Source organism: Quercus lobata, chromosome 2, assembly GCF_001633185.2.
Source record: "Quercus lobata isolate SW786 chromosome 2, ValleyOak3.0 Primary Assembly, whole genome shotgun sequence".
NCBI classification, from domain to species: domain Eukaryota; kingdom Viridiplantae; phylum Streptophyta; class Magnoliopsida; order Fagales; family Fagaceae; genus Quercus; species Quercus lobata.
Genome location: NC_044905.1, coordinates 21182505 through 21194028, shown reverse-complemented (window position 1 = coordinate 21194028; position 11524 = coordinate 21182505). Strand labels below are relative to the sequence as shown.

The window sequence follows — 11524 nt, the reverse complement described above, 5'->3', positions numbered from 1 at the left end:
GAGCATTTGCAATTAATCATCACTGACAGAATTGGCCCACTTTATCTCAGCTATATTTACTCTCATTCTGTTCTGTACATAACTGGTACCACTTCCTAAGCAACCACCAATTTATACCACAAATTAAGGATGGTGGAGACTGGCAACACCCAGTGAAGAACCAGAAGGCATGCCAAAGCTAAATGCCAATACCAAGCATTTTTGGAAATGATGCCAATCAGCCAATCCCTCTTGAGGCCGGCCTTTGAGGAGAGGGTTTTTTTTTCCCCCCCAATATTATATTATATAATAAATATCATGACAGCATTTTAATGGATTTCCCACTTGTCTTTATGCTTTTGAATCTTTTTTATTTAATAAAATATACTGAACAGGTAATAACACTTCTCAGCTCTAACATGTGCAACACACTTTCTATGAATTTGTTGAGAACTATTGCATCATATAAGGTGCCAAAAAAAAAGAAGAAAAAATAACAAAGAAACAAGGTGGCTGTGCAACTTTAAAAAATAGAAAACCTCTACATGCATACCTGAGGGCTTGGGATCTAGAGGCCAGCACGGGGATTACATTCAGCTTTGGACCATTTTGACAGTATATAACATGACATCGGAGAGCCTGAATTCTCATCAATTTCCGAAGTTCCTTAACTGGGGGAATCTGTGATTTCAAAATAGTTACTAAAATTTGAAAATTCTAAAAATAAGAATCAGTAATCAACAAACCTTATAAATATAAGTAAAATTCTCCATCTAAAAATAGATTGCTATAAAAACCAACAGTGCAAGATATGGGCTTTATATCAATGAGAGAGAAAGGAGAGGGTGGATTGGGGGAAACACCACTTTGGCTATTAGTCTTTCACATATAAAAATAAAAAGAAATATTACCAATGATGGGTCTTTCACTTTAAATGCATAGCAATGCATGGTCGATCCTGATTCATCTTCCTCAACAAGTTGTCCTTCTGCCTTTCCATCATTGATAGAAGCAACCCAACGTACCAAAGTCTTCCTCAAACCCTCTCCACCCCAGCGGTATTCAGTGTGTGAACGATAATCCAAGTCTACCACATAGGGAAGCCCAGAAGGACTGTCCTCAGAGCTTGATGATGGATAGTAGAGCTCACTACCACTGTTACAGATAAAAGCGTCAAATTCGGTTGGGCTCAAGCCTCCTGAGATCAAAAGAGAGTGTATGTCTGATATGGTCAAGGCTGTTGACAATATGAACCCAACGGATCCTGCATCCCTGTCCTTCCCTGCTACCTCAACAACTGTTGAAATAATTTCAAGAAGATCTGAGGTTGTATCACAATCCACAGAAATTACAAATATATACTTCCTCTTTCTCAATGCTGGAAATTTACTAGGGCCGACATTATTGTCTGCTCTCTCTGCGGATGCAGCCTTTTGTGTGCCTTCTATAACACCCCTAGACAATTTCAAAACAGCATTTTCTGCTCTACTTATTTCATCAACAGCATTTTCTTCAGTATCTAAAACATTATCAAGATTGGAACCCCCTTCAATTTTCTCACCATCCAATGAAAGCTTCAAGTTTAAAGATAAATCTTGTATATCTCTCAAGGAATCACCGGGTGAATCCGTTTCTGAATTGTCATATTCAACATCACTTTTTTGCCATTGTGGCTGCCTTGGTCTGCAACTGGCTATTCGAGATAGGTATGTCTTACAATGCTCTGGCCATGAAAAAAGGTGAATATTTTTCAGTCCATTCTGCCGGCATTTTGCCCAAAGTTGCTTATCTGAAACAAGTTTCAGAAGAGCATCTGCAATAGACTGCTGATCATGGGGGTCAACAAGTAGACCATTGTCAAGAACCTGTAACAAGTCCATCATCAGTATTTTAAGCTACAATTAAACTTCGACTGTATATGACTCCAATAAACAGATGAGAAATTCCTTTTAAGTAATAGGAAGGCTCCACAGATGGACACACCCTATGAATATCAACAGGACCACCATTCTTTGTGGCAACAATAGGCAAACCATAAGCTGCTGCCTGCACAGAAGAGGAAAGACGGTTGGATTTTGCATAAAATAACATCTAAAAAGTAAAGCATTCTGATAAAAGATAAAGAGAAGCACCTCAATTAAAGTAAGCCCAAATGGCTCAATGAAAGCCGGATTGATGAAAACACCCTACAAGAACAAAATTATTGAGATGATGGGTTAAACAACACATGTACTAAAGAATTTTGAGCCAAATAATTTTCTCTGGTAAGAGAGCTGAATCAATATGGTGCTGAGATGAATAACTTAGTGAGAGGGAAACAAATTAGAAGAGTTGAAAAAATGAGTTCTCTTGACCAAATAGAAATTTAATTTAGCCCAGACCTATTCCAAAAAAATCAACATGTAAATAGTAACACTTACTCCCTCCCCCTAATGCATTAGAGAAGGGTGTCCTGCTTAACTGAGTGGTCTTCTTGTCATTTTCAGCCCTGCATTCTCTTTCTATTCATTAATTAACCTATGATTTATATTTGAGTCCCAAAATCTAAGACAAAATGGCCATTTTCTCCCCTAATGGAGCCCAGTTAGGCCCTGAAGATAATGGCAGCACCAATGACTATCTCTCCTTCTCCCAGTTTCCAAACTCCAGAACAGCCACCTCCTTCTTGGACAACTGAAAGGAAAAGAGGGGGTGGGGGGACCCTCTTTTGACCTTAACCGGTACCAAGCTTGAACGCTAGTTACCATGCGAGCCAAAGCACAGCCTTAACTTAGCTAAATGAACCAAACTTAACATGCTCAACCAAATTTAGAACCAACTTGAGCCTGACATGCACACACAGTCTTTGGCATCTGGATAGATCAATATTCTGCTGAAACAAGCTAAAATATTCCAAAATTCAGTTCAGCTTGACTTTACACAAGAAGGCGCATATGGAAACTGATTATTGGAGGCTTCTGTATTGTAATATCAAGTAAATAGCTTAATTAGAAAGTTCTAAATACCTAAGACATAACATGCCTCTATTACCATTTCATAAATATTAAGATTTCATTTTATTTTTTAAAATTGTTAATTTCCGCAGCACACAGTGAGTCTTGAAATCACAACCTTACCCTCCACGTTGTTCTTATGAGGGAAGTCCTATTTGAGCTAGAGTTTATTGGCAATAAATACCAGGATTTCCTTCTTCAGTTACTTAATTTTCATGTGCCTTTTCCCTCTCTTTAAGTTATTCTAATACTATTTATTGAGCTAAAGAAGATCTCCCTGTATACCTATTACTTTTTCTTGTCTTTATAAATTTCTATTTCAAATGTGTGTGTGTGACCTAGTAAAGAAAGCCAGCAAGTGAATCTTTGCATTTCTTTTGCACTTCACCAAAACTACAAAGAAATTATGCAAAGGAACAAAAGAATCTAGAAGAGCTAAGGGCAAAGCATATACATCAATGAAATCACCAATGATCTAATCATACCATAGTTTATGCAAATATCTTTTTCTTTACGGAAGTTCAACCAGTAGATCTGACTCTCACCACAATTTGAAAAATAGATTAGAAATCAGTACCTTGGTTTTTGCCGCTAGACGATAAATGTCAGGAACGTCAGACTGCTTGTGGTGTTTAGGGTATGCCACTTGTCCATAGAGATCATATTTGTCAATCAGCTTAAGAATTGACAGAACAACAGATGCATTTGTGCTAGACATTTCATCAATATCATCACGGTTTCCCATGATTAATGTCTGCAACAAATTTACAACAACAAATAAAGTGAAATTATTGGCATGCAATTTAAGACATTTTTTATGTCGGGATTGGGGGGGGGGGGGGGGGGGAGATATTGAAAGGTAAATCCCTTTTAAGTGGGTCATCAAAATTGATACACACACACACACACACACATATATATATATTTGATAGGCAGGATACAGTTCAAGGATTAGTACAGACAAGGTTAGCAAGTTCCCTCAATGGGCGGCATTCTCCAAATGCTTTGACTAAAGTTGTAATATTCTTTTTAGGGTCTGCTCTCGCAAGGGCAAGTATCATAGGCTTGCGCGGATTGGAAAAGAAACGCATAATCTGCCAAATCAAAATCAACAAGATTGATATTAAAATCAAAACTCCTGCACCAAGAAAATGTTTCTTAACATAGTATTTGCCGTGGGACAAACAAAATTGAATTGGCAGTAAATTATAGGCTCTCAAACAATCACCAACAAAACAATGGTAAGAAAGACTAGTCATAACCTCAGACCAAATTGGTGGGTCAAGAGAAGAAGGACTATCTTCATTTCTTTCCACGTCTCCATCCATATCACCATCATGTGGAACAATATGGTGGAATTCCATCCCAGGTGGAATTACCTAGACAATTTTTGGCAATTCAAAATACAAATGATATCAAGTTAGTGCAACCAAATCAAACTTGCTTTATATTCACAAAAAAACCTGTGAGTCTAATAATAAATTTGGGAACAGTTCTTATTACTTACAACCATGCGAGGCATAAACCTGCCATGACAGTTCACACCCCTTTTTATTCTTGCTCTCAGTTTGCGTTCTAGTATTGGATCAAAGCCATCATATAGGCGCCATTGCTGTTCTATCTCCTGTCTAGTGCTGGTTATAACAATTTCTGTTGCATCAAGAGCTAGCTCCTCAGCTTCTATCCGCCGCATTATTTTGTATGTTGAATTTATCTCTTCTCTTGATTGTCGTCCTTGCTTTAAAAGTTGTTCAAGCTTATCTCGTCCTAGAGAATGGCCAGTAAAAAGCATAGGTACATTTAAAGCTCCTGACAGGAGAGCAGCAGAGTCACCTGCATCTGCATAATGTCCATGGATTGCAACAGGCCAGATTGGTTGCCCACCACCAATTTGCTCGCCCAAAACTTTGGACATCTGTAGAATGTGGTGAAGTGCACCATCAACAAATTCAGGAATGTAGGGCCAAAGGAGTTCTTTAGGAATATATTTATCTTTTGGGCCAAATGGTATACGGACTATATATGCCCCACTACTCTCCCCATGCTCCTGCATTGAATTCTCAGAGTTTACTGGATTGAGCATTTCTGTTGGTTCACCATAACTCCAATCTACATCTGGAGCTGACACTTGTCTTGTCAGCAAGTCAACCCGATAAACACCTGGCATTGAACCTAAGGCCCTGGCAAGTTCTACCACGTACTTGACCTGATCATAAAAGATATCATTCAAGATCCACTGTAAGTGATCAGTCAATATATGGTTCTCAAAAGCAAATAAAAATTTATTGCTAAAAGTTACCTGACCCCCTGTATCAGAATCACGACCAAGCTCCATGTTTTCACCACGTATCAGGCCATGAAGGCTGCATAAAGACTGCTTGTTAAAAAGATTTTCATTTCAATGTCATACCTAATTTTTGTTTATGTCTAAAAAAAAGAGAAAATAAACTTCTTTCAAATTTCATAATACGCCCCCATAAAACCTCATATAAACTTAAAGCATGAAAAGGTTTTAGTTCATGCCTTATTAACACAATGTAGAGTTTCTTCTCCTTATGTTGATTGGCCCAGTTCTCCATAACATCAACAGAACTGATTCTAGGCATTCTTCCTCTAGTGCTATCACCATGAGCTGAAAGATCACCAACCAAATCTCCTTTTTCACCCTCAGACAAATCTTCTGACATATCAGCTGTTGCCTCTCTGCGGCCTCTTTCACGTTCAAGATGGCGCTTAGCTTCACGCTGAGCTTCTTCTCCCTCAAACTGATCAAGATAACATCATCAGCACAAAGTTTTTAAGTGTTATTGGAGGGAAAAAAGATTTGGGTTTTTATTCTTTAATAAGCACATGCTTAAGAAATATATCCAACTAGTTATTATGATGATCAATCATAACTATCAATTGGTTTCTCATTACTGCCCTAAAAGGCTAACAATTGTCAAAATCTGAGCAATACAAAAGTGATAATAAGTCACATATTCTAAAGCTTGCTTTCTCCATTGTTTGTGAGGAGACATTTTCAAAGCTTAGTTCATAATATAAAAGAGCTCAAAAGAACAACGGAAACAATAGTGGATACTAAGAAGTGCAAACACTTCAATCCCTTGATGTGTTCGTATCCGACACACAAGGGACACTCCATTGTTTTATAGATTTTTATAGTTGTTATTTAATTTAAGAACTTTTTTTTTTTCAATAATTGATAGTTACAACAATGGAGGTGGGGAGATTTGAATCCTGGCCATTAGGTGTCAATTTAGCTACAAAGCTCTTGGAAAATACTTAGAATAAAATCCTATAAATAAATAAATAAATATATATATATATATATATATATTCGTGTCTCAATTTTGAAGAAATTTTAAGTCATGCTGTGTTCGTGTTAGTGTTCGCATCCGAGTCCATGCTTCTTAGAGTGGACGTTAATATGTGAACACAAGGCACAACACAACCATTCATCAATAAGAATGACAAAAATTACCAGATAACTAGTAACACACCGTGCACAATCATTCATCAGCTCACTCAGGCAACCAAAAGAGAAAATTTGCAACTTGAATAATCAACCAGATCACAAGTATTGAAATTCATAGCATAGTAACAAAATCTACTTAGCATTGTCTGTACCGTAACAAATCCAAAAAAAAAAAAAAAAAAGACGAACATTAAAGCATTTCAATTTTCAGATCAAAAAAAAAAATATATATATATATATATATATATATGACCTGTTTTTTCTGGCGAGCCAAATTCCAAATCCGCCAACACATGTTCTCCAATCTCGTGTTCCTCTCCTGTGGACTCCTGGTGGCCGCAGCCTAAACCATTTGAATTTTCAGATCAAAAAACAAACATGAATGAATGAACGAATGAATGAAATTCAAAAATTTAAGGAAATGAGAGACGTACTCGAACCCAGGATCGGTGGAGATCGGTCTCATCGAAGCCGGTGATGACTTCCTCGACGAAGTATCGAGTGGGACTGAAATGTCCTCTCTCTCGAAGCAACAGCGACGATTTCTTCGGGTCGTCCAGACCCGGCCCGACGTCCAGGATCGCCTCCAAGTAACTGTTTATCCAATCATTTCCCGCCATCTTTCTATTCACAGAAAATGATCAAAGTGATAGAGAGAGAGAGAGAGAGAGAGAGAGAGAGAGATGTCTTTTTTTTATTTTTTATGGCGACTATGAAAACGCGAGAGACGATAGAGAAGGTGTGTTTGTTTGTGTGAGTGTGTGTGTGTTGGCAGTTGGAAATGGAGGAGAGGGTGTGTCATCAGAGAGAGAAATTCAACATTTCCGAACCTTATGCGATCTCTCTGGAACTTGGAATTTGTACTCTTTCTCTCTCTTTCTTTTTTGATTCGATACTCTAACCGACTATTTTTATAGTTACACTTACACCCTTCCTTACGTGGAAGTAATCAAAACCTTCCTTTCTCAAAAATCCCAAAAGTCAATAGTAATATAGTACCAATTTGTATGATAAAATGACGCTTTTGTTGCCAATTGATTTTGACTTTGTGAGGGTGAGTTGTGATGGGAAAATTGTTTATTTAGAGCAGGTTATTAAAAATTTGATAAGTGCACTTTATCATAAATGTGAGAAGATAGAATATCATTTTTTGTATTTCTAAAATATTTAAGAATTACTCATTATGATAAGTTGAAAAATGTCATAAACACGTTAAAGTTTTATTGCAATTATCACATGATGAGTTGTAAGTGAAAGAAAAAAAAGTTGTTAGTTTATATTAGTTCATGCCTCTTATTCATAATTGGCCACATGAAAAATTATGACAAAAATGGTATAAATAGATCTCTCTTAAGAATTGTGCCTCATTAGTTGGACTAATCCTATTTTAACATCAATTTCTTTTTGTAGTGTAGTCGTGTCAAAATTCAATTTCTTTTTGTGGTGTAGTCGTGTCAAAATTTAGGTTCTTTTCTGTAAATATAGTATAATAGTTTTCTAATTGAATTCCAGATATAGGTCTTTCTTTTTTTTTGGTATTTTCAAGTTCCACATGTCTTCATATTGCTCTATATGATTTTAATATGAATATAGCAGGGACAAGGAAAGGATAATTAAATAAAATGAAAACAAGTGTGTTCAGGAAAAAAAATATAATGTTTAGATATGTCATACTTTCATTGGTTTAGGTTCATTAAAAAAAAAAAAAAAAATCATTGGCTTATGGTTGCTCTTTTTTTTTTTTTTTTTTTTTGAATATTTGCTTTTCATTCTGCCAATGAATGACATCTAGCAACAAGGATATTTTATTCATTTATTAAAGAATTAATCATATGTTAATTTGTATTGCTTTTTTTTTTTTTTTTTGAGAATCAGTATTTTTTGAATGTTTACTTTTCATTCAGTCAATGAATGATATCTAGCAATAAGGATATGTTTTATTTATTTATTAAAGTATTAATGATATGTTAATTTATAATAAAATTACAATTCTACTTCAAAAAAATATATTACAATTCAACAATTCAATTATAAATTGGTTCAAAATATTTGACATTTTGTTATATATTCATTTGAATCCATTCAAAGAGACGGTAAAGTGGATTCTAGTTAACTCAACTGATAAAATCTCTGATGGTTGAATAAGAGATTTAGGATTCAATCCCCGCCTACACCTAAAACTGGTTGGTATCTTGATCTGATGATAAAAAGCTATTATCAGGAACAGACGCCATAAAAAGTGTGCTAGGTCTAATCATATATTTAACTTAGGTACTTACTAACAATCTAAACAACAAGACACATATTTCAAAAGATTAATGAAGATTTGAATTGGAACCAAATTCTGTTTCTGTGTATTAGTTCATCTTTTTTAGTCTTTTCCTCACCTTGCTTAAAGCCTTAAACAGAAGGCAGTGTTGAAATTATCGGATGCTAGAATCCGAGGGCAGTCTTGAAAAAAAACTAGTCTAATTCTAATCTTGACTCCCTAGTACAATTAGGAGCTTTACAATGGCTTAATAGCAGATTCCCTATAATTGGATTAGATAGAGAAAGGCGATTAGGACTTATGACAAGCTAAATTGAACTGGGTATTAAAATATTAAAACTTCATTTAATTTTATTAGGCTTTTGGAGTTTTTTTTTTTTTTTTTTTTTTTGAGAAACAAGGCTTTTGGAGTTTAGTGTCATAATTTTCCATAATCTCAGTTTTAGGTTTACACGTTTGTCCACAAAATTTAGATGGATATGTGTTAATAAATTTCTGCTATTTTACTGTTTTTTGCAACTATAGTCTATATAGACGAACCCTCAAAAAGGAAACTATTAGAACAACCTTTTTTCGTTGGCTACTAGCTAGATGATTGAAATAATGGTGTATTTTATTTCTAGTATTTATAATATGTAATCAACTATAGTTTTACCCCCCCCAAAAAAAAAAAAAAAAAAAAAAAAATCTAAATCTAATCTCTATATGTGGCTTAGGGTGGATAGAGATTTGAATTTGAAATCTTGTCACCATCAGTGAAATTTACAAAATTATTGATCAAAAGCAGGGGATATAAAGCAGCACTATCCTATGAGCATTCCTTTAAGTGAGAGACTTCCTGCTGATCGGTTTGTTTGGGCCTATATATGCCAACGGGCAATTTCACGATTAGAAGCGCATATAAGGTGGCTGTGGGCGTCGAGTAGTAACAATAATTGTGGAGGCTTCTCTAATGAGCGAAAGTCCAAAAGTTTTTGGAAAACTCTTTGGCGCCTGAATATTCCAAACAAGGTCAAGTCGTTTGCGTGGAATGCTAGCAAAAATATATTGCCAACAAAGGCTAACCTTAACCTATGCCGAAGACATGTCGTAGCTGATTCGGTTTGTGAGGCGTGTGGAGTCGAGTCAGAGAGCAGTAGCCATGCCCTTTGGGACAGCAAAAAAGCTCAAGAAGTATGGAGAATCTCGGGTCTTTCATTTGATGCTCACGGTTTGGTTTTTCCAGAATTCATAGAATTCCTGTGGCACCTAAAGTTTGGAAAATGTATGGGGGATGATGTCTTGGAGTTTGTGATAATGGTGGCATGGTGTATTTGGTATAATCGGAATGCAGTGCACCAGGGGAAGGAGCGACAAGCTTGTGAGGCAATTTTACACAAGGTGAAAATCATGTATGTTGGAGGAATTCCAGATGGCCAATTTTATTAGTATGGCTCAACCTTGACCTCAAGACGAGGTGTTCATTGGGAAGCTCCAGAGCCCCCTTGATATAAAATTAACGTGGATGAGACTGTATTTGTTGGTTACACTCAGCTGGTGTGGGGGCAATTATACGAGATAATTAATGAAGGAAGAGTAACAGCAACTTTCAGTTGACTCCTACCTATACCTTTAGGACCTTTGGACTGAAGCTAAAGCCTTGGAGGTGGGTGTGATGTTTGCTTGGGATGTAGGAGTACGAGAGGTAATTTTTGAGCGTGATTCGACCATTGTAGCTGAGGCTTTGAAAGGGCTAAGTGAACCACCAACAGCTACTAGCAGCATTATTGAAGGAATTAGAAAGAAATTGCATGTTGTACATTGTACAACCAAAATTAGTCGCTCCAATATCTCATTTATCTCATCTGTTGCTCCATCCAATTGATACTTCTCACCTTATTCTTCTACTAAGTAATGATTTCCACAATATTAAAGGGGAGATAGCAATGAAGTGAGATAAAATTTGAGGAAATCAAATGACTTTATAAAGAGCTAGAGAATAAGAGATTAAAGAAATGTAATATTAGAACCTATACATATATATATATATATATATATATATCTGTGTGTGTGAAAAGAAAAATTTACAATGTACAAATAATGAAATTATAATTTCAACATTGTCAAAAGAAACATACCTTTCTGAAAAGAAAGATAGTGATGAAATGAGAAAAAAATTGTGGAGACCAAAGTAACTGTGGAAAGAGACTTCAGAAAGAGATAAAAAAAAAAAAAAAAAGAGATTAAAAGAGTGTGAGAGTAGTAAAAAATTATAGAAACAAAAATACACAAACTAACAAAATAATAATTTCAACAATGTCAAAGGAAAAAAAAAAAAAAAACTTGTTTGAATTGGAGACAATGACAAAGTGAGCAAAAAGTTGACGCAATCCAAAAACCTATGCAAAGAAACTGAAAAAGATAAGTGTGGGGACACGATTTTAAACGACCCAAGGGTAACGTTGGGCTCGCATGTAAAGGGCCCAAACAATATGATTTGTAGAGAGTGGGTTTGGAAAGGCCTACCCTTGAGCGCTGGGCAGCGGTCTAGTCCTGGTTTCACGAGAGCTAATACAAAGGCAGGTTTGGACACTATGACTGAGCCTTACATCGATATGGTTTGAGAGGTTTGGCTCCTCGGAATTAGTCTGAGGAGCATTACATTCTCACCATCCTTCCTCCTTTTCTTTCTTTTGCTCCTTTTTCCGGGGGCCTCCCCTTTTTTGTCTCAGCTCTCTTTTCCTTTTATACTAGTATTCCCTTCCCGTTCTTCACTTACATGTCCGTTTCTCTTCGTTTGGGGTAGTTACTCGTCTTATCAATCCA

General features: G+C 36.0%; 1 protein-coding gene across 1 annotated transcript; it reads right to left on the bottom strand.

Annotated features, from left to right (window-relative positions):
- Nucleotides 1-123: 123 nt before the first annotated feature.
- Nucleotides 124-7308, bottom strand: LOC115961052 (probable sucrose-phosphate synthase 1). The gene is made up of 13 exons (XM_031080102.1): nucleotides 6885-7308; nucleotides 6704-6793; nucleotides 5496-5737; nucleotides 5272-5335; nucleotides 4480-5178; nucleotides 4235-4351; nucleotides 3935-4066; nucleotides 3550-3726; nucleotides 2112-2165; nucleotides 1963-2025; nucleotides 891-1844; nucleotides 533-660; nucleotides 124-178 (listed from the first exon to the last, which is right to left on the bottom strand). Exons 1-13 carry the CDS (start codon nucleotides 7068-7070, stop codon nucleotides 124-126), a joined length of 2961 nt encoding a protein of 986 aa, XP_030935962.1. The 5' UTR covers nucleotides 7071-7308.
- Between the last annotated feature and the right edge of the window lie 4216 nt (nucleotides 7309-11524).

Coding starts and splice junctions, on each gene's coding strand:
- LOC115961052 (XM_031080102.1), bottom strand. CDS start 7,070: ATGGCGGGAAATGATTGGATAAACAGTTACTTGGAGGCGATCCTGGAC. Junction 6,794..6,884: donor TCCACCGATCCTGGGTTCGA/GTACGTCTCTCA, acceptor CAAATGGTTTAG/GCTGCGGCCACCAGGAGTCC. Junction 5,738..6,703: donor TGGCTCGCCAGAAAAAACAG/GTCATATATATA, acceptor TATCTTGATCAG/TTTGAGGGAGAAGAAGCTCA.